This window comes from Bidens hawaiensis, unplaced genomic scaffold, assembly GCF_021521415.1.
Source record: "Bidens hawaiensis isolate Kalapana, Puna unplaced genomic scaffold, B.hawaiensis_p1.1 tig00058230_1, whole genome shotgun sequence".
In the NCBI taxonomy this organism is placed as follows: domain Eukaryota; kingdom Viridiplantae; phylum Streptophyta; class Magnoliopsida; order Asterales; family Asteraceae; genus Bidens; species Bidens hawaiensis.
Window position 1 is genome coordinate 1,684 of NW_027500523.1, and position 21,316 is coordinate 22,999.

At 33.1% G+C, this 21,316-nt stretch overlaps 1 protein-coding gene and 1 long non-coding RNA gene across 3 annotated transcripts; one reads left to right on the forward strand and one right to left on the reverse strand.

Annotated features, from left to right (window-relative positions):
* The first annotated feature begins 8,816 nt into the window (after nucleotides 1–8,816).
* Nucleotides 8,817–15,207, forward strand: LOC143602263 (protein DETOXIFICATION 14-like). The gene is made up of 7 exons (XM_077079438.1): nucleotides 8,817–9,286; nucleotides 13,400–13,944; nucleotides 14,042–14,128; nucleotides 14,225–14,281; nucleotides 14,369–14,607; nucleotides 14,684–14,889; nucleotides 14,984–15,207. Exons 1-7 carry the CDS (start codon nucleotides 9,056–9,058, stop codon nucleotides 15,035–15,037), a joined length of 1,419 nt encoding a protein of 472 aa, XP_076935553.1. The 5' UTR covers nucleotides 8,817–9,055; the 3' UTR covers nucleotides 15,038–15,207.
* A 3,553-nt stretch (nucleotides 15,208–18,760) lies between these two features.
* On the reverse strand, nucleotides 18,761–20,764 carry LOC143602265 (uncharacterized). 2 transcript variants are annotated; one of them, XR_013147802.1, is made up of 3 exons: nucleotides 20,701–20,764; nucleotides 19,391–19,581; nucleotides 18,761–18,846 (listed from the first exon to the last, which is right to left on the reverse strand). It is a non-coding gene; the product is annotated as an uncharacterized LOC143602265 (long non-coding RNA). The 2 variants fall into 2 exon arrangements; XR_013147801.1 differs by having other exon boundaries at nucleotides 20,546–20,748.
* Nucleotides 20,765–21,316: the final 552 nt, after the last annotated feature.

The following is a 21,316-nucleotide window of genomic DNA, read 5'->3' on the forward strand; positions in this document are numbered from 1 at the left end:
TAGAAATATTGAAAAAGTCTAATTGTGTTGGGTTGTGAATTGTATATTTTGTGGACACGTTGTTAATGAAGAACTTGCATGTTGTGTAATATAAATATTTGAAGATACAATAGTTTTTCAAGGTTGTGTTTATTTTTACTTTTAATGTATGCACAATGTTTTTATTGTGTAGTTATTAGTAACACATGATTTGATGAATGTTACAACTCATGTTTTGGTTGTGTAATTGTGTAGTTACAGTAGCTTTTCAAGGCTGTGTTTATTTTTTACTTTTAATGTATGTACAACGTGTTGTATATGTGTAGGTTGTGTATCGTGTATCTGCAAATTGTGTAGATGTTAATTTGAGTATACATTTTGTTATATGTAGGCTATGTAAGGTACAAATTGTATGTGTAAGCTGTGTAGGTATTATTTTGAGTTCGAATTATGTTATGTGTATGTTGTTCAGGAGTTAATTTGCATATGTATAGTTAATGGTTGTGTAGGGATATGTTGGCTGCATATGTGTAGCTTCTATAATTGTCTGGTTAGCATAATGATACATATGTGTAGGTATATTCTTCATCTTTCTTACAGTGACAAGTCTTAACCTAGAGATGACAAAATGAACGGATTGGATAACATGCCAAAATTATTTAATATAAATACATGTCAAGTTAGGTTTGATTACCACCAATTTTTTTTCCTGACATGTGTAGGTTTTTGTGTATGAACATATGAGTAATTTGTTAATGTGTATGGGCAGCTATTGTTGTTGTGTATGCAGGCTTTTAAAATATCTAATGAATTAAATTTGAATAATATTACTTGTGTAAGGGGTGTGTGCAGTTTGTATTATATGTAGGATTAATGGGCATATTGTGTAAGTAATTTGTTACTGCATAGGGGGGGGGGTGCTGTGTTTGTTATGTATGTAGGTTGTTTAAATATTTAATGAATTACATATGAACAACGAGCATGCTATATGAGTATTTTTTTTCATGTAGGGATTTCTTTTTTGTGTAGGGTTAATGGGCCTATAAGTAACTTTTTACTATGTACGGGTTACTGGTTGTGTATGCAGATTTTTTATTTATTGAATTTGATGAATAAGTAACTTTTTACTATGTAGGGGTGACTGGTTGTTGTGTATGCAGGTGTTTTTTTTAATTTGATAAATATTTAATATTAATAATAACTATATTATAACAATAATAATAAAACTATTTTGTGATTTTTAGCGAATTAATTGAGTACATTAATATGTGTATTCTGTGAAATTTCTTATGTGAAGGCTTATGCATGTTTATGTGTAAGTTCCTATGTGATTATATAGGACTACATGAGGAAAACTTAAAAACGTGCAAGACCAGATTGTGCAGGATTTACTGTGTAGGAGTTGTGTCATGTGAGCCAATTATTGTATATGTTTGTGTAGGATGTTTCGTTTTTATGTTGAAAATTTTTATATTTTATGGGTCAGACTATGCTACTTTGTTGGTATTGGTATATAAATGCGAAATAACTTTTTTTTATTTTGCCTAAAATAGATGGAAAGGTGTATGGCTCTTCAAAATATTCCAAGCAAAAGAGGAGATGGTTATAAATAATATTAAATGCAGACTGCGGTTCATGTGAAGACTCAACAAAGCAGAAACCTCCATTGCTGTTTTAAGGATTAAATTTTCCTTTAAGATTTTGCTTTCAAACATAAACACGAAAATACCACATATTTTGGAGATTTTTTTTTTGAATTTGATGAATAAGTAACTTTTTACTATGTAGGGGTGACTGGTTGTTGTGTATGCAGGTGTTTTTTTTTAATTTGATAAATATTTAATATTAATAATAACTATATTATAACAATAATAATAAAACTATTTTGTGATTTTTAGCGAATTAATTGAGTACATGAATATGTGTATTCTGTGAAATTTCTTATGTGAAGGCTTATGCATGTTTATGTGTAAGTTCCTATGTGATTATATAGGACTACATGAGGAAAACTTAAAAACGTGCAAGACCAGATTGTGCAGGATTTACTGTGTAGGAGTTGTGTCATGTGAGCCAATTATTGTGTATGTTTGTGTAGGATGTTTCGTTTTTATGTTGAAAATTTTTATATTTTATGGGTCAGACTATGCTACTTTGTTGATATTGGTATATAAATGCGAAATAACTTTTTTTTATTTTGCCTAAAATAGATGGAAAGGCGTATGGCTCTTGAAAATATTCCAAGCAAAAGAGGAGATGGTTATAAATAATATTAAATGCAGACTGCGGTTCATGTGAATACTCAACAAAGCAGAAACCTCCATTGCTGTTTTAAGGATTAAATTTTCCTTTAAGATTTTGCTTTCAAACATAAACACGAAAATACCACATATTTTGGAGATTTTTTTTTGAATTTGATGAATAAGTAACTTTTTACTATGTAGGGGTGACTGGTTGTTGTGTATGCAGGTGTTTTTTTTTAATTTGATAAATATTTAATATTAATAATAACTATATTATAACAATAATAATAAAACTATTTTGTGATTTTTAGCGAATTAATTGAGTACATGAATATGTGTATTCTGTGAAATTTCTTATGTGAAGGCTTATGCATGTTTATGTGTAAGTTCCTATGTGATTATATAGGACTACATGAGGAAAACTTAAAAACGTGCAAGACCAGATTGTGCAGGATTTACTGTGTAGGAGTTGTGTCATGTGAGCCAATTATTGTGTATGTTTGTGTAGGATGTTTCGTTTTTATGTTGAAAATTTTTATATTTTATGGGTTAGACTATGCTACTTTGTTGGTATTGGTATATAAATGCGAAATAACTTTTTTTTTATTTTGCCTAAAATAGATGGAAAGGCGTATGGCTCTTGAAAATATTCCAAGCAAAAGAGGAGATGGTTATAAATAATATTAAATGCAGACTGCGGTTCATGTGAAGACTCAACAAAGCAGAAACCTCCATTGCTGTTTTAAGGATTAAATTTTCCTTTAAGATTTTGCTTTCAGACATAAACACGAAAATACCACATATTTTGGAGATTTTTTTTTTGAATTTGATGAATAAGTAACTTTTTACTATGTAGGGGTGACTGGTTGTTGTGTATGCAGGTGTTTTTTTTAATTTGATAAATATTTAATATTAATAATAACTATATTATAACAGTAATAATAAAACTATTTTGTGATTTTTAGCGAATTAATTGAGTACATGAATATGTGTATTCTGTGAAATTTCTTATGTGAAGGCTTATGCATGTTTATGTGTAAGTTCCTATGTGATTATATAGGACTACATGAGGAAAACTTAAAAACGTGCAAGACCAGATTGTGCAGGATTTACTGTGTAGGAGTTGTGTCATGTGAGCCAATTATTGTGTATGTTTGTGTAGGATGTTTCGTTTTTATGTTGAAAATTTTTATATTTTATGGGTCAGACTATGCTACTTTGTTGGTATTGGTATATAAATGCGAAATAACTTTTTTTTTATTTTGCCTAAAATAGATGGAAAGGCGTATGGCTCTTGAAAATATTCCAAGCAAAATAGGAGATGGTTATAAATAATATTAAATGCAGACTGCGGTTCATGTGAAGACTCAACAAAGCAGAAACCTCCATTGCTGTTTTAAGGATTAAATTTTCCTTTAAGATTTTGCTTTCAGACATAAACACGAAAATACCACATATTTTGGAGATTTCGGAGTCTAAATGAATGTTAGGTTGACCTTGAGTAGTAAAATACAAAATACTAGTTGGTTAAGTGTTTATGACCCGTTTATAGAATTTGGATAATTGTACTCTTGATTTTGATGAGATCTGTTTACTCTATGTCAAGCAAAAAAATGCTTTTCTAGTTTTTGTGTATTATGTATTTGTGTTAACAATTTAATTAAGGAAAATCAACAGAATTGGATTGGGATGTAGTCCTCATCAGATAACACATCGACAACTCTCTAAAGTAAGCGGGTACCCAACTTTCCCTAATAGCAAACATGTCTTTTAACAATTTGTTTTTGGTTAATCTAAAGTCGTCAATCAAATCATGTCATCTGGACTCAAAGGTCTTTGGCTTGATGAATACATTCCAAACTAGCTTATTAACCCAACATCTGATTTCTTCATTCAGATGCATCTCGCCCTTCAGCTTTAAACAAAAAAAAATCGATAATATGTTTGATGTGGTACGAACCGTATTAGGTAAATAAAATGGTTAGTATATAAAATGGTAAGTACAAACTAATGTATCAAAATGGGGCCTGGTAAGTATAAGAAAATGTAAAATGTAACAATATTACAGTTTTGAAATATCATATAAGTTGTTGCTGGTGGATGTGTGGTACTTAATTAAAATAGACTAGAATTTGGGTAGATACACAGATTAATTTAAAAAATTGTAATGTCAACATACTTAAACCATCCGATCAAAAAACTAAACAAACTTAATCTGACCATTATAATGAAAGGGATATATACATTCCTTAACATGTATTTTATTGGTAACGTGCCACATGCACAGTCTATATTAATGTTGGAATTTTAAGTCTGATACATGCATTGCAACCAGTAACCTTTATATTAATGTTGCGTCACTTGGAAGAAGGTGATGACGTTTCCAAGGTATCCACATCTTTGCAGCGTGAGCTACCGGCTTTGCTGCAAACAATATACCTATGTGAAACAACACCCTTTATCCATTTTTTGGTTGACTTCCTTATATCAAAACCAGCTTTAGCAGCATATGCCTTGTGCATATCAAAAGCATCTTCCCAGGTTTTAAAATGTAGCCTGACAAAAGGTTTCTCATCAGCTGGAACATTTGGAATCCAATTTTTGTCCCATCTGGTATGTATAAATACTTAGGTTGCACGTCTTTTGCATCTAATATAAATTAAAAAAATCAAATCAAAAACTAATAAATGGAGTATTATAACAAACGTTTAACTAAAGAAACTAGGAATACATTACACTTTATTAAATCTTAAATTCATCGTTGATAACCTGTCGAACACTCGACGGCCCGAATAATGTCAATATGGTTTGTATATCAGGAATCGTTAGTTTTAGTTTTTGGGACCATGGTTTCTTTCTTTGTGAACACGGTATCTTTCTCAGGAGGATGACTATTTGCTGTTAACATAGGAGTAAACGCATGTAAAAAAAATTATACACAAACAATTATAAAACCAAAATAAGGAAGCTAATGTACCAAGAAAAACGAAAATACCATATACATCCGTACATATATACGGACATACAAACAAATATATATATATATACACATCGACAAACAAACGATGACAGACATGGATACAAACATACATAAACACATACACACATACATACGCACATAGAAACATACACACATAAATGCAAAGATACAAACATACAGAGCATTTATAAATAAACATACATACATGAAAACGTGCAGACAAACGTACACAAATACGTACATAATAACAACGTACGTACATCTAATTATAAGAAACGACATACACACAGAATAACAGATCCTTTATGGATTCAATTTTCCCACCATATCTTTACAACGGGAAAAATTAATACAACAAACTCTGATGGATGTTTAAAATATTAAAATGAATATGTCTATAATCATGATAAGAATAAGCTACCAGGAAACTTACCGACATAATCATCATTACGTACGCTACTTGATTGATCATCATGTGTATTTGATCCAATTTCCATTGCACATATTTTATATATTAAATTTGAGAAAACCTGAGCAATAAAACATTCCAAATAAGAGAAACAATCATATCAGGATATTATTTACCTATTTTTTGAAATACAAAGTGAACAATGAAGATGTGAGGATTATAAGTTAAGGAAAATCAAAAGTTTTATAATGATAATCAACCATTTATGGCTGTATATTTAGTTGATCATCTAAAAGTTAATGAATTTAATCTTTCACAAATAAAAACAAAAAATCAAACATATATTGATATACATAAACCAATGAAAAAAAATCAACACTAAAACTAAATAGAAATCACATTAATTTTTTAGTAATTGAAAATCATTAGATAAAATCGGTATAGGTTCTGGAATAATATCCAATCTGTATGATGGAACCCTAATAAATAAACTCATCCTACTGCACATAATGGGGAAAACAAGTAATGTTTAAAATTGAAATTGATATAAAGATCTTGAGTTAAACCTGATCTTGCTGATAGATAATAGATTTATCATCATCTTGACCTTCAATCGATCTTGATTTATGGCAGAATAATAATAGGCAGAACAAACTTGGTGAATCTCATAATCGAAATTGACATCATCGTTAACAAAATATCTGAATTAGATATATGATTAGGTTAATGTGTAGCTATTTGTCTGGGATTATATTATCATCATATTGATGAACGATGGTGAAGATAATAATTTAATTAAATCTGGTAATATTTAATAAAAATGGTTGTATATTATAAGTAGTTACCATAAATAAAAGTATAATAAAATGACCACTATAACCCTATATATAATTAAATCAAAATAATAAAAGAAAAAATATGATTGGTTAATATTACTTCTCGCATTTCTCACTGTAAATTTACTTCTGAAAAGAACCAATACCTATATATATGCAAATATATATTTAAATTATTTATGACGTCATCTGGGTCAAACACAGGTCCGCCCTTCCGAGTCGGTCTGACCTTTGACCCGATAAGACATCCGGATCAACGTCTGGATCGGGTCTGAAAACATTGGATACAAGAAGTAAGAAAAAGGGTTGCTTAGCCTTACCCTAATTAAATCATCAGGAGTAAGAAAAGTACTAGATAATAACTAAATAAAATAAACAAATTAATAAATATTTTATACATATCATTAGGTTGACTAATTATTTAATATTTCAGTTTTTTAACTCTCGAATATACGGATTTTCAATCTAGTATATAAGGAAAAAAGTTTTTTTTCTTTTCATCTTATAATACTTGAGTAAAAGTATAACACAACTATAGCATGGCGTATTTAAAAATTCAAAGAAACGATTAGTTACATGATTTGCGATAACATTTTGTAACAGAGTTCGTAACAAACAAACTCACAGATTCAAGTACAACTTTTTTTTCTTATTTCATATAATAAATATACAGTTTTTCTAAAATTTAATAAGTTCAGATAATTTAATTTATTTTTATACAATATAATTTATACTAAAATTTAACTTTTGTAAATTATTACATTTAGAAAACGCAAACGCCTATTTATATTAGTTTTACACCTACATCAGTATTTTATAAAAATCAAGATCTAAGTTAAAACAAGTAACACTTTAAGAAATTCATCAAAAGAAACATGTTCACTCATGTTTTAATCAAATGCAACAATTTAGCATCAGTCAAAACAATTTATCTTCTAAACATTAGCTTTTAGGACAAATTAAAAGGTTATAAACATGTGTAATAAGTTAGCGGAAATTTCTTCCAGTTTACGCATGTATAAACGAATAACACGTGAAACCAACATTGAAATTCACAAAGTGCCTTTTCAAACACAAATTAAGCCTTAGATCATATTCAACCCATTTTCTAAAAATCTGTTAGGAGATTTTACAAATTATAGGGTGGGATTATGATTTGTGGTTAGAGTAAAGTGAAAAAGTAGTGATTTTTTTTTCTTGTTTTGTAAATTTACGGAAACAGTGTTTGCCCCAATTTGTTTTTTAATATGTGTTGAAAGTGGTTGTAAGTGAAAGAGAAAGAAAAATAATGATAAAGATAAAAAAAATTATTTAATTAAATAGAAGAGAAAAATGTAGTGATTTGTTATAGTGTAATTCTATAGATGATAATGAGGATAGCCTATCATTATCTTTCCATCTCCTACATTCACAATCATTTCAGAAAATGTTAAAAGTTATACGATGTTAACAGTAAAACCGGAATTTAATTTTCCCATATAACATTTCTCACTCATCTACTCACACAAAACTCATAACCATGCCATATACTTCACAAAATTCACTCACATGAATATAGGGAACGAACAGAGAATGCACTAATTACTTTTTGTCGTTTAAATCATACATAATTTAAAAAAAACAAAAATTTTAACAACTAATTTTTTTTAACTAATATTTCCACAATGTCTCAAATGAGAGTAGTACCTACAACCGTTTAGTTGAAGGACATACACATTTGTCAAAATTAGACCAAACTAGTGGTTGTTAAATCATACATAATTATTTGTAGACACAATTACACAGTTAGTCTCTAGCGTTTCTATAAATTAATATAAGATTGAGTACTAAGGTTTAAAAGTCGCATGTATGGATAGTACGGCTTCTAACATTTCTATTAACAATTAATGGAAGTTAAAGTTAATACATAACATTGTTTCAAAATTAAAATTTAGTACTCATACATGTGACTTTTAAAACTTGGTACCCAATCTTATTACTTTAGATAAATGTTAGGTACTAACTATGTAATTGTGTTTTATTTATATAAATGGGAGGAATGCATATATGTAAAAACTGTTGGGGATTTCTGCAAAGCGTATATTTTTGGAAAATCTGATAGTCGTGATCAAAATTATTTGTGGTTCTTAAATATTTTGACCGGATAAAACTCAGATTTGAGAGCAAGAATCAAGTATTGATTCTTAAGGCTTCACCCTTAAGTACCAATAACATTATAAATTATAATAAGATTATTGTATACATATAATATATGTGTAATTAATCATAAGTGCTTAAAAGTAAAAAATTAATCAAGATGAAAACCTATCGATCTTAAAAACCTTTTAAATCAGGTTTCGAGTCTAAAATCATCATAAGATCTCAAGACTTAACCCATCATCTTATGCCGTCAGACCACATGTCCATGTGCAATAATTTAGTATTCAGAAACTAATCATCATTCTAATAAAACAACTTAAACGCTGGTATTATAAGTTTTTTTAAGAGTAACCAATGGGCCATGCACCAACACATGTCCATGTTGTCTATAAATAAATAAATCAACTTGATCGACAGCTAGTAGCTACCACGTAAGCTAGGAATAAAAACCGACACACCGTACGTACGTGATATGGAGGAGGGGTTGTTGTTGACAGCCGGGCAGCCACGGAGATGGGCCGACGTATTGGCGGAGGAGGTGAAGAGAAGTTGTTACGTAGCGTTGCCCATGGTGGTGGTGACAGTGTCACAAAATCTACTGCGGGTGGCGTCTATGTCTATGGTTGGTCACCTCGGTGAACTGGAACTTGCAGGCACTGCTGTTGCTACCTCACTCACTAATGTCACCGGTTTCAGTCTCATTGTAATATCATCTTCTCACTTTCTATATTTTCTTAGTTTTTCCCTTAATTTTTCTTTGTTAATTATCTATCTACTCGCATTATTAATGTTTAATACAATCGGGTTAAGATCGAGTCAAATAAAATAATTTAGTAACACCAGCAATAAAAGAATTCTCGTGTAAAGCGCGGTTATTATCATCTAATACAGTGGTAAAAAACTGGTTTAATTATTCTTGATTTTTCTTCTTACACGCACACACAAACTATATAATTAACTTGGTATTTTTTAGAAAATCGGACTCAGACTGATTAATTAGTGACACTAGCCAACTATGTTTCATATATGGCTCTAGTTAAGCATCCACAACAACAAAGCTTCACAAACCGTCACATCATCGTCACATCATATTTCAAACTTTTCCTAAAACCTTATTTTTTTTACAACAACAAACCTCCATAAATCTGTTAAAAAATTATTAAAGTTAGATACATATAATGTTTATATATATATGTATGTGAGATAGAAAGAGAGAGTGAATATGCCACGTACATAAAGATTGTTTCAAGTTTGTAGGAGCAAACTTTCCTCTCAAAGATCTCTCTCCACAATGGTGAACTTGGCTTTTCTCGAGTTTGCCGTCCGCCACGTAGATCCGGACCTAGGGAGATGGAGCTTGTTGTGGATGCTCTTACAACTTACAAGCTAATGATCTGATCATCCAGTTTTATTCATGTACTAGTTTTTAATTTCTTGTCTGTACAGGCTTTAGGATCTTGCTAGTTGGGACTTGTTATAGGGCTGTCATAACATGTCGAATACGACACGATAAGACACAATGACCTCGATAATTAATCGTGTCATTTTTTGAAACACGAACACGGCTTGTTTAATAACATGTTAGCCTGTTAAGACATGTTAAGGGATCTATTTAAACATACAATGAATAATACATGTATAATGAAACAAAAATTTTCAAAACAAGTATAAAAATCTGATTAATACATAATCCATAACATATTTGAAACAAAAAACCACATTCCTTAACATATATGAAAAAAAAACCCACAAATGATAACATACTTGAAACAAAAACCATATAAGCAAATCAAAATATTCATTAAAAGTATAATATCAGGTTATGAAGGACATGCGTGAAATGTCGTATATAAGTATGTCTTTAGTTTTAGGATTTTAGAAGTGTATATTTATTTATTTTTTAAAATTAAAAATCTACACAGGTTATTAACAGGTTAGCAGGTCTTTAATTTGTTAGGGCACGAATTTTAACATGTCTTAAACAAGTTGACATGTTTAAGACACGAAACCTGTTAAGCTCAAATCCAAACCTGTTAAAACTCATGTCGTGTCGTGTCGTGTTAACAGGTCTGTATCATAAATTGACAGTCCTATGACTTAATAAGTTTCATATGAGAAAAGAAAATGAAAAATGACTTCTATAACATTACAATTACAATCAACGTTGGTCTACTCTCACATCACTGGTCATAGAAATTCTATAAATGAGTCTTTTGCACCATTAGTTGGTGATAGTCTGATAGACATTCATAGCCTCTAGCTAGGAAAACCTTAACCTTGTAAACATTAATACAAGTTTAAATGATCAACTTTGACTCTTTGCGTATATTATCAATGATCACGTGACCTAACTTTAGAGCTCATTAATTTTATTTAAAAAGAATATGTTAAACGTGGTAGATCATTTAAAAATGCACCACGGCACCTTGTTATCCTGATCATGCTCCTTTGAAAATCAGTTAAATGATTCTTAAGGCTAGTTATGTGTAAATTTCAATGTTGTTAAACCCGAAATGGACCGGTTAGGCTAGGAACCGGTTTGCATGAGTTGAGACGTCAGTGGTTAGCCCAGCCGGTTTATCACATGTGGTAGTCAAACTGGCTGATGAACTGACGTACTGAACATGTATAATTAACTAATATAAATTATGAAATTTGAATTTGTTATGTCATCAACTAATCTTCCTACTCTAGGAGGATGTGACATGTTATATTTCTAAGAGTATCAACAATAAGGAATTTTTAAAGTGTTTTTGAGAAGAAATGAGTGATATGAATGAGAGAGGTTAAGATGTGGAGGAGAGATAGTAAGGTGAGATTCTTGGTGTTGGTGAGAATGTACTAAGAATAAGAGAAAAATTTTCATAACCGGTACTTTTATAAAAGATATTTTAAAAATGACATGGTTTTGAAAGATGGTTAAAAAATGGTGTAACCGTGGTTTGAAACCAAGGTTTGTGTATTTTTCTATGAATGTGTTAGATGGATATTTCAAAAAGTAATAATTCTGATTAAAATAAAGCAAGCCGTGGTTTCAAATCACGGATTGCATAAAAAAATAAAACCTAATCACTTCCAATTATGTGGTGGTTTTGCCAAGCCGTGCTTTGAAACCACGGTTTGATCTTTTTTTATTTAATGCTGATAACTATATATGTAAACACGTTTTTTTTTCAGTCAATCCATGATTTCAACCGAGGTTTGGTTTTTTTTTTCCAATATATTTAGGATGTTCGAGCTTATTTGGTTTTTTCTTCTTTGAGATGACAGTTCACTATTTTTAAGTATTAGTCACCTGTATTATTTTTCTTCGAAATATTTTAGTCACTTGCATTACATACTCATATTTTTCATACCATCCATTCATGAACTATATTTTTAGTTTGAAAGAGTCTTTTAGAATTTAATTAGTAGTTATTAATACATGCAATATAATTGTATACATGTATTGAGTTTTATTCTCATCAAACCCTTCATAAAAATTACTAGCTTCGTATACACTAGTGTTGTGATATTAGAAAATTAATTCACGAGTATAACACGGTCAAGTAATTCCGATTTGTTATTTTTAGGTGAAAATCATTGAGCCTAACATTTGTTCCATATTTAGTTAAGAACCCTGACAATTCGGCGTGACGATCAGATATAAAGATTCTGAAAATGCATTAGACGTAAACCTATATAGAAAAGATCAACCATGGTTTCAAACCATAGTTTGACTTACAAAACCACCACATTAACATGAAAAGTGGTATTAGGTTACTACTTTAATACAATCCTTGGTTTGAAATCCCGGGTTGTCTTATTTTAGTCAAAAGTATTATTTTATGAAATTCCCGTTCTGACACATTCAAAGAAAAATTCTCAACCCGTGGTTTCAAACCACGGTTACATCATTTTTGCAACTTTTGCAAAAGCACCATTTATGAAAAATTTCTAAGTTTGTGAGATGAGTGGAAGGAAAGAGAAGAAAAGAGAGGAGATATAAAGTATTTTTGTGGGCCCAAATAACATATGTCACCCAAAAACACTCATAAAAACACCATTTATAGGAGAAAAGTACTCTCCTTAATTTTTTTTATTTAAAGAAATTAAATTTTTGATATCACCAAAGTAACAATATAGCATTTAAATTATATATTTTAATGTTCAAGATGGGGTTGGAACAAGTATTAGTAACCAAGTCTCATAATTATAAAACCACTCAATCTCTCATACCCGGTCATATGCATTTTGGGTTTAGGACTAGTACAAATTGCTAGTTACCCTTTGGGTGTTAGGAGACACATGGGTGTTGGTTATACCTATTGGGATTCCCAAATAAAATTCATATTATTGTCGTAAAGAGTTAATGGATTAACATATGAAGCTATTACATAAATGTAAATTAAAAATATACAAGTGTGAAAGTGTCAAGTAATCGGGTATCACATAATATTGTATGCGCAAAACTTTTTAAAATTAATCTCATACAGTCATACCCGGCCCTATGGATGAATATACTCGTCCCGAATGCTTTTAGATTTGTCTGTAGGCTTTAGGTTCAAATTCGCTTGTCATCCAGTTTTTAAAATTAACTATGGCGCTACCCGATTTTTTTATCCCCGCTCGCCATCAGATCTGGGAAGTTTGGTGATTTGCTCGGTTTTTAAACCCGTTAATTTATACTTCTTGTAAGGAATTAGGCTAAGTATAATATTAAAAAAATGGTAATCGCCATAACAAAGACAATCTTTATTTGAAGACCAATCACTCACTTAGTTTACCTTTAAGCTAAGTATTTCATTTTTACTTTTTAACCTTGCTTATATCACAGTTTGGGATGTCTAGTGCATTGGAGACGTTATGCGGGCAAGCTTTCGGGGCACAACAATACCGCAAGCTCGGTACATACACGTATGGCGCCATGATTTCCCTCATTTTAGTTTGTTTTCCGATTTCCATTTTGTGGATCTATATAGACAGACTCCTAATCCTTCTCGGTCAAGACCCTTTGATCTCAGCCGAAGCACGTAAATTTTCAGTTTGGCTCATTCCTACCCTATTCCCCTACTCAATACTCCAACTACTCGTTCGATACCTACTGTCTCAAAGTCTCATCTTTCCAATGCTATGGAGCTCAGTCGCGGTTCTTGCTATCCACTTACCCGTTTGTTGGGCTCTAGTGTTTTGGCTAGGGTTCGGGACAGCTGGAGCAGCATTAGCCATCGGAATCTCCTACACCTTAAATGTCATGTTGCTTGGTTTTTACTTGTATTATTCTGACTCGTGTGAAAAGACTCGTGTCACGTTTTCAGTTGATGGTTTGAAAACCATCAGGGAGTTCTTTCGTTTCGCCATTCCGTCAGCAATAATGATATGGTATATTCACAATGATTTTCCAAACTCATCTAGCAATTTTTTCACACGCAACTTGCTTGTTAATTTGTGTGAGATTACTGTTTCTTATACTGTGTAGTCTTGAATGGTGGTCGTATGAGATCGTTGTTTTGCTATCGGGGCTCTTGCAGAATCCTCAGTTAGAAACCTCAGTGCTCTCAATTTGGTAATACTTATTTAAGAAAACCCATAAAATATATAGTAATCTTAATTTGGACACTTTAGAGTAACTTAACATGTCTGGTGTCATCTATTGTAACAGTCTAACAGTTGGTGCCTTACACTACTACGTGCCTTACTCGTTTGGGGCTGCTGCAAGGTATGTACGTACTTAACCTGTTTTCCTAAATGATAATAAGTCAAGTGTCCGATCAAGTCTAAAGAGTAAAGATATGATGTTTTGCAGCACACGGGTATCTAACGAATTAGGGGCTGGGAATCCACAGGCTGCAAAAACGGCTATCTTGGCCGCAAGTGGTCTTGGAGCAGTGGAAGTGATCATAGCCATCACCGCTCTTTTCTGCTCACGTTCGATTCTAGGATACGCATTTGGTAACGAGCAGGAATTAGTTGACTACGTCAAAGACATAACCATTTTACTTTGTTTCACTCTATTTTCAGATACAATGCAAGCAATACTTTCAGGTTTCCAGTTTAAGCCTTGATGAATATATCGGTATTAATCCAGTTTACAGTTGTTTAATAATTGTTTTCTAAACAGGAGCTGCTAGAGGAAGCGGATGGCAACATATTGGAGCTTACATTAACCTTGGATCGTATTATCTAGTTGGAATCCCCATGGCATTAGTTTTAGGTTTCGTTATTCATCTAAAGGGAAAAGGCTTATGGAGCGGACTAATAATCGGATCAATCGTGCAATGCATTCTGCTTATTCTAATAGCATGTTCCACTAATTGGGAAAAACAGGTTGATCTTGATTAGACCCAAAGATTTATTTTTTTTATATTAAATTTGTTAGTGCAGAAGCAACTGATGATGATAATTATGTCGTCCATCTCAGGCAACAATGGCGAGAGAACGGATATTTGTGCGGACAATTATTGATAAGGAATGATTCTTCAACTAAACATGCAAAATCGAGCAATAACAAATGTGTAAAATCACTTTATGTCAAGAACTGTCTGCTACCTAGGAAAAATGAACATATAAATGTTCTTCAACGAGTTACTGATTGCTCGATGCCTCAAATCCCCAATAAATTTATTTTAAGAACATTATGTGAACTTGTAGCTAGGGCCCCATTTTGTTATAACGTCTTTTGTATTATTTAGTGTTGTTAAGGTCATGTTTTACTAGCTTTCGGTCTATATTGTAATAATGTTTCGGACTTGGCCCATGTGTAAACAAAGTCCATCATGGGGCCGTGTAATGAAAACAAGGCTTGTCATGCTTCCCTATAATATCATGTGTAATCAAAACGCTCCACCCTTGGGCATTTTGCGCCATGTGGCATCCCCGTCATCAATGGAGAGTTTTGCAAAAAGTGGTGTATTGGGCAAAACGTCAAAACTCTCCTACAATAATTACATATATTCTCCTCTCTTTCCCCTCCCCACACACAATTTTATCAAAATTCGTGCCATGATCGCATTTTGTGGGAAACGATTGGCCCAAAACGCCAAGCCAAAAAGCCAGAGGGCAGTACCCCCGGAGTTTCGGAGCCAAAATGCCACAACGAGGTGTCGCTGTAGATGGTCTAAATAGGAAAGCATGGCATACTTAACCTTTTGTCAAAATACCAACTCTCTACTAACAACTTTCTCTACCTTGTCTCTTTCCTTTCCCTTTTCGGCAATAAACCGAACCTAGCAAGATTCGAGATCCTGGTTACACTCAAGTGATTTTGTAACACCCTAAAAATTTTCAACTTAAGAGTTAGCAAAAATTGCCAATTTTCAAAGTTTAGGGACTTAAAATGAAAATCCTGAAATTGTGACCCATCGCGATAAGCGACGGAGCAACCGTAGAGCAATTGCGTTACACGATAGATCTTCACAAAAACCGATACTAGGGCGGTTTCGCGCTACGCGATGGCCAAACCCATTGGATCATTGCGTTACGCGATGACACTATTAAGCAACCGGATACCCGTGTCCAACCACGTGTCAACACAAGGCACGTTTTGAGAGGCCACGTGTCAACACGTGGAATTCTCGCAAAAAAATGCGGCTTCGTGATACGCGATGGCCCCAAGTTAGGCTCCATCATGTTACGCGATTGAAGCCAAATTTTGTTTATAAAAGGGGGATTACGGGTTTGAGCTATTCTCATTCCAAAAATGCCTTCAATCACAAACACTTGGCCTAAATCAGAACGTATAATTGATTTTTGTAATTGATTGTGTTTATTATTGTTGAGTTACACAGGGGGCAATTATAACAAACCATTAAATTTTGAGGAAAGGAAAATTTAAAATTTTTTCATAACACAGAACTTTGAATACTTAAAACAACGGTCCAAATGCAAATCCGATAAGGACACTTATATATATGATGTACAAGCGGCGTATCCACCATGTCCTTATCATATTTACATTTGTATCGTTATCCCAACTACTTTCAATTCTATATTATGACACATAATCTTATACATCATGATTTCCATGCGAGGACTTCGATAATTATGTTCCGGACCATAATTATTTTCATCGTCGGATGGTCCACATGTTCGTCCCATCATTTGGATTTATAAAACCTTTGAAAATATAATTTTAAGATTAGAAATCCCTTAGAGAAATGAGTTTTAAGTGAGACGTCTTTAAATAGACAAAAATTTATAGTTTGGTTATTTAAAATGGGGAATTTTATAAAACAACCATTCGATAATTTTTAAACTTTACCCGAGGAGCATAATAATAGAAAATCTTAATTATTACTTCAATAATTCATAAAATCGTAAATTTAAAATTTATTAAATAGTCGATACAAGGCAGAAAAGTCAAATTCAAATAAGATAGAATACGACGGGCGACAAAATCTTCTAGTAGTTTAAATCTTCAGTTGCGCGTGATATGGAACCTTGAAACTTGAGCGTCTTGGGTGATTTGATCCATGAGGGCTTGAACAGTCGAGGTAAATTGATTTGGCATCGCTTGGATAACTCACTACTAGAAAACTAAGCATTTGCGACAGCCTTTTCGGTCGGAAAGCGGTTGCAATTGCCCTGTTGCGACCGTTTTGCCACCAAAAGTGTAGTCGGAAAAACGCTGGTCGCAGTTGCTCTGTTGCGACCATTTTGCGACCGTAGGTTCAAATGCTGTTGCCGTCGCAGATCTTATCTTCCGACCGCTCCTGCGGTCGCAGATTTTCCTATCGTGGCTGCAGTCGCAGATTTTCCGACCGTGGCTGCGGTCGCAGATTTTCCGACCGCTGATCGGTCGCAGATTTTCCGACCGGTGCTGGGTCGCAGATCTTCCGACCGCATCGCAGCCGCGGTCGCAGATCTTCCGACCGTGGCTGCGGTCGCAAATCTTCCGACCGCGGTTGGTTGCAAATCTTCTGACCACTACATTTTGGAAATATATTTTGCAAAAAAGATTATTGAAATATATAAATGCAAACCCATATAAAACTAAAAATTCTATCAAAGATGTTCAATACAAGATGTTATTCGAGTTCTATAAAAAGAATATAATAACTATACATGCTTTCTAGTAAAAAAAACTCTGCATACGCTTTCTGGTAAAAAAAACCCTAACATACGCTTTCTGGTAAAGGCATTCATGAATATAGTGCAAAATATATCATGTCTTCACTTCAGTTCCTCATGGCCTGCGCATCATCATATAATTATTAACAGTTTAGTTTATCCAAGTTCTAAGTTCTATCTCTAATGCCAATTAGTAAAACGACTGACATCAAGATTACCTTTAATTACGTTTCCAGAATTTGCCAACGTGTTCTCCAAAGACAACCGATTGCATAAATGCTTTGAACTGAGCAGCCACCATCAAATTGTGTTGGAAATCTAGATATTAATCCATTAGCTTCAGCAAGGCTCTTTGGTGTGAGTATTGGGGTGACTTTTAGGAGGTGCACTCATTTTTCCATGTAACTCATCATTGTGGGTCTCAGACTCTCAGGTACCTACAAATCAAAAAGAAACAAGTGGAATTTGCATATGGATAAACAGCAGACTTGTAAAAACATATCAGGATATCAATTGAACACAAAAATTTTAACATATACCTGCCATATCTTGGCTTCAACTCGTTTAGCTAGCTTTTTTACATGTCCATAAATAGAACAATACCTGCAACATTATGGCAAAGCTATGCTTACATCATTCAAAAAGCTGACCCTTCACGGTTCAATGTGACCCCATCCCTAGATCTGTCCAGATGATCCATAGATCAACACAAGAAGAAACCAAGATGATCAAAATTGTATGAACAAAAGAAGAATTGAACCCGGGCCAAAGTCGGGTATTTACACGAACCCGACCCCAAGACCGATTAACATTAACTTTCAGAACCAAAATGAACCCGGAAAAAGTAGGGTAGGTCCGGGTTCGGGTTTTTTAGGGCCGGGTTTATCGGTTTTTCAGTCCGGACATAAATATGCACACCCCTAGGTAGGTCGACTATTTAACATAAGAAAGTAAAATAATACTCACAGTCTCATAAGGGGCTTAAAATACAACACAAATGAGGAAATGGAGCCATATCTCAAAAATATTTACTTTTGAACAGAAGTATTCTTTCTGTTTATCTCATGAAAAAAATATATAATGAATAATTCATATTTTCAAAGAAAAAAATGTAAACGTCTTTCATGTATCAAGAGAAATAACCTGATCTACGAGGACGAATTCTAACGGAAATAGTTGTTGAAGACGAGCTATTATGCGATCCTGCAAATCAAACTAACAAAGAAAATATATAAGTATATTATCACAAGAAAAATTATACAATCTTTTAATAAAGTGATGAGAGAGGTTTATATAAATTTTAACGAATCCAAATGACTTTAAACCGTTCCACCTAGGCTTGTAAATGAATCGAACGTTTAGCAAACCGTTCATGAACTGTTCGGCAAAAAATTTGTTGATGTTTGTGTAAGTCCAACTTAGGCTTCAGGCTTTTGACCGGATCTCCTCATGATCACCATAAACCGATAAAAAGACAAAAATAAAAGAAATAATATTCGGTTATAGGCTGTAAGAAATAGAAAACTTTAAACAATAGGACATCAATTTGAGAGAGAAGGATGAAATATGAATTAAGTCTAGGTGATAAGCATAGTATGGTTCTTTCAAAATCTCAATGTATTCAGAAACTATTGAACCAGTGTAGTCGTTTCAATTTAAGTTATTCTTTTATGCATTATACTCTTTCGACAGATGAGCAATAAATTAAACATGTTGAAATAGCCGCCTATGCAATCATAGGTTCAAGAGAAGTTAGTACCTCTGATAGTGCATATGCAGGTCTAGAGCTTGTAGCTTATGGACTAACATGCTACTGAACATTAGCCAATTGCATACTTAAGTCCAGTTACAAGCAATAGCTTCATATCTGGACTTAGCAAGCAGTAGCAACTTTTGGCACCAACTGGTCTTTCTAAGATCCAAATTCTTGTGGCTCCATCACTTCGGGTTCTGAGATTTATATTTTGATGTCAGTGAATTCGTAGGCCTACCATAAACTTTTATGCATATAGGTTTCAGCAGTCTAGATACTAAAGCAAATTCCCTAACAATTTACATCAACCAAGCCCGTCCCATCGTACAATAATTTCACTCTTCTGTACTGGCACTTTAATTAAGCCATATGAGAAGTGTAAATACAAATCATCCAACAAGTTTTCAAATTCTCCTTTATTCTACTTCATAAATTCAAAATAAGAAAATCTATAAAAATTATAAATTTATAACAGAAGGAAATAGCTCTTCATGTGCTTAAAATCTAATAACTTGCATTATTGAAAGCCTTTTTTGAATCAATGCATTTGTAAGTAAGGAACAACTTTATTGAAACTTGTCACATCATGATGCAAACTTGTTCAACTCCTAACAAGTCATGTAACTTTTAAGAAATTGTGTAATTTTGAGCCTCTCTAACTGTCTCTTAGGCATATGATAAAATCATGTGGTAGTTAATTCAACATTACGAACCTAAGACTTTTGAATCTGGTCAACATAAACTGAATGGAGAAGGTTAACGAGAAAAATGGGCGATTACGATAAATCAACTGGATCAAACACTTCATCAATTCAATCGACGAACGTTTTAAGCACGAATTACTCGCACAAAACTTCAAATTATCCCAAATTAAAGTACTGAATCAAATGATTAACGCGAACCAGAAGTTAATCACCAAATTGAATCAAAACCTAATCAAACACTTTTAGAATTTATCGACAAAGGTTCTAGACACGAATTACTCACACGAAGCATCAATTTCATCAAACTAAAGTACTGCATCAAATGATTAACAAAATTAGGGTTTACTGAACCAAAACCTTACCAAAATTAAGATTCTACACACAAATTACTCACACGAAGCTTCAATTTCACAAAATTAAAGTACCGAATCGAATATTTTACGAAATTAGGGCTTACAGAATCACCAAAAACTTCATCAATTGAATCGACGAACATTCTAGACGCGAATTACTCACACGAAGCTTCAGTTTCACCAAACTAAAGTACCGAATCGAACGCTTAACGAAATTAGGGTTTACAGAACAAATTATATGAAAAGTAGAAAGAAATACGCTGTGAAGATGAAGAAGCTCGAATCTCCATGTGAAGTTGAATGATTAGCTGTGGTGATCTCCCATGGGGGTGGGTCTGTAATATGCGAAGAAGACTGAGTTGTTGACTCTGTAAATATTGCAACAAAAAATATACAGTTATAAACTAAACAAAAAATAAATAGTTATAAAAACTCAACCGTTTAAAACAGTTGCAAAAACTTCAACTGCCTAGCCGCGGTTGCAAAAACTCCGACCGCCTAGCACGGTTGCAAAAACGCTGATCGATAACGGTTGCAAAAACTCCGACCTTGTTGCTAAAACTCCGACCGCCTAGCCGCGGTTGCAAAAACTCCGACCGCTAACGGTTGCAAAAACTCTGACCGCCTAACCACCGGTTACAAAAAAATTCCAACCGCTTAGCCACCGAAAATAAATGATTGCAAAAACTCCGACCGCCTAGTCACTCGGTTTCAAAAACTCCGACCGTTAAGCCACCGAAAATAAACGGTTGCAAAAACTCCGACCGCTTAGCTACCGTGTCAAGTAACTACACTTTTCGGTAGCAAAGTTGCTAAATCGGTTGCTAAAATTGCTACCATTTTTTTCGGTAGCTAATTTTGGTTGCAATTGCCCA

Bases quoted from the DNA above. Each gene is read 5' to 3' on its own strand.
- LOC143602263 (XM_077079438.1), top strand. From the start codon at position 9,056: ATGGAGGAGGGGTTGTTGTTGACAGCCGGGCAGCCACGGAGATGGGCC. The intron at 13,945-14,041 runs GTATATTCACAA...TATACTGTGTAG, and splicing joins CCGTCAGCAATAATGATATG to TCTTGAATGGTGGTCGTATG. The intron at 14,129-14,224 runs GTAATACTTATT...CTATTGTAACAG, and splicing joins ACCTCAGTGCTCTCAATTTG to TCTAACAGTTGGTGCCTTAC.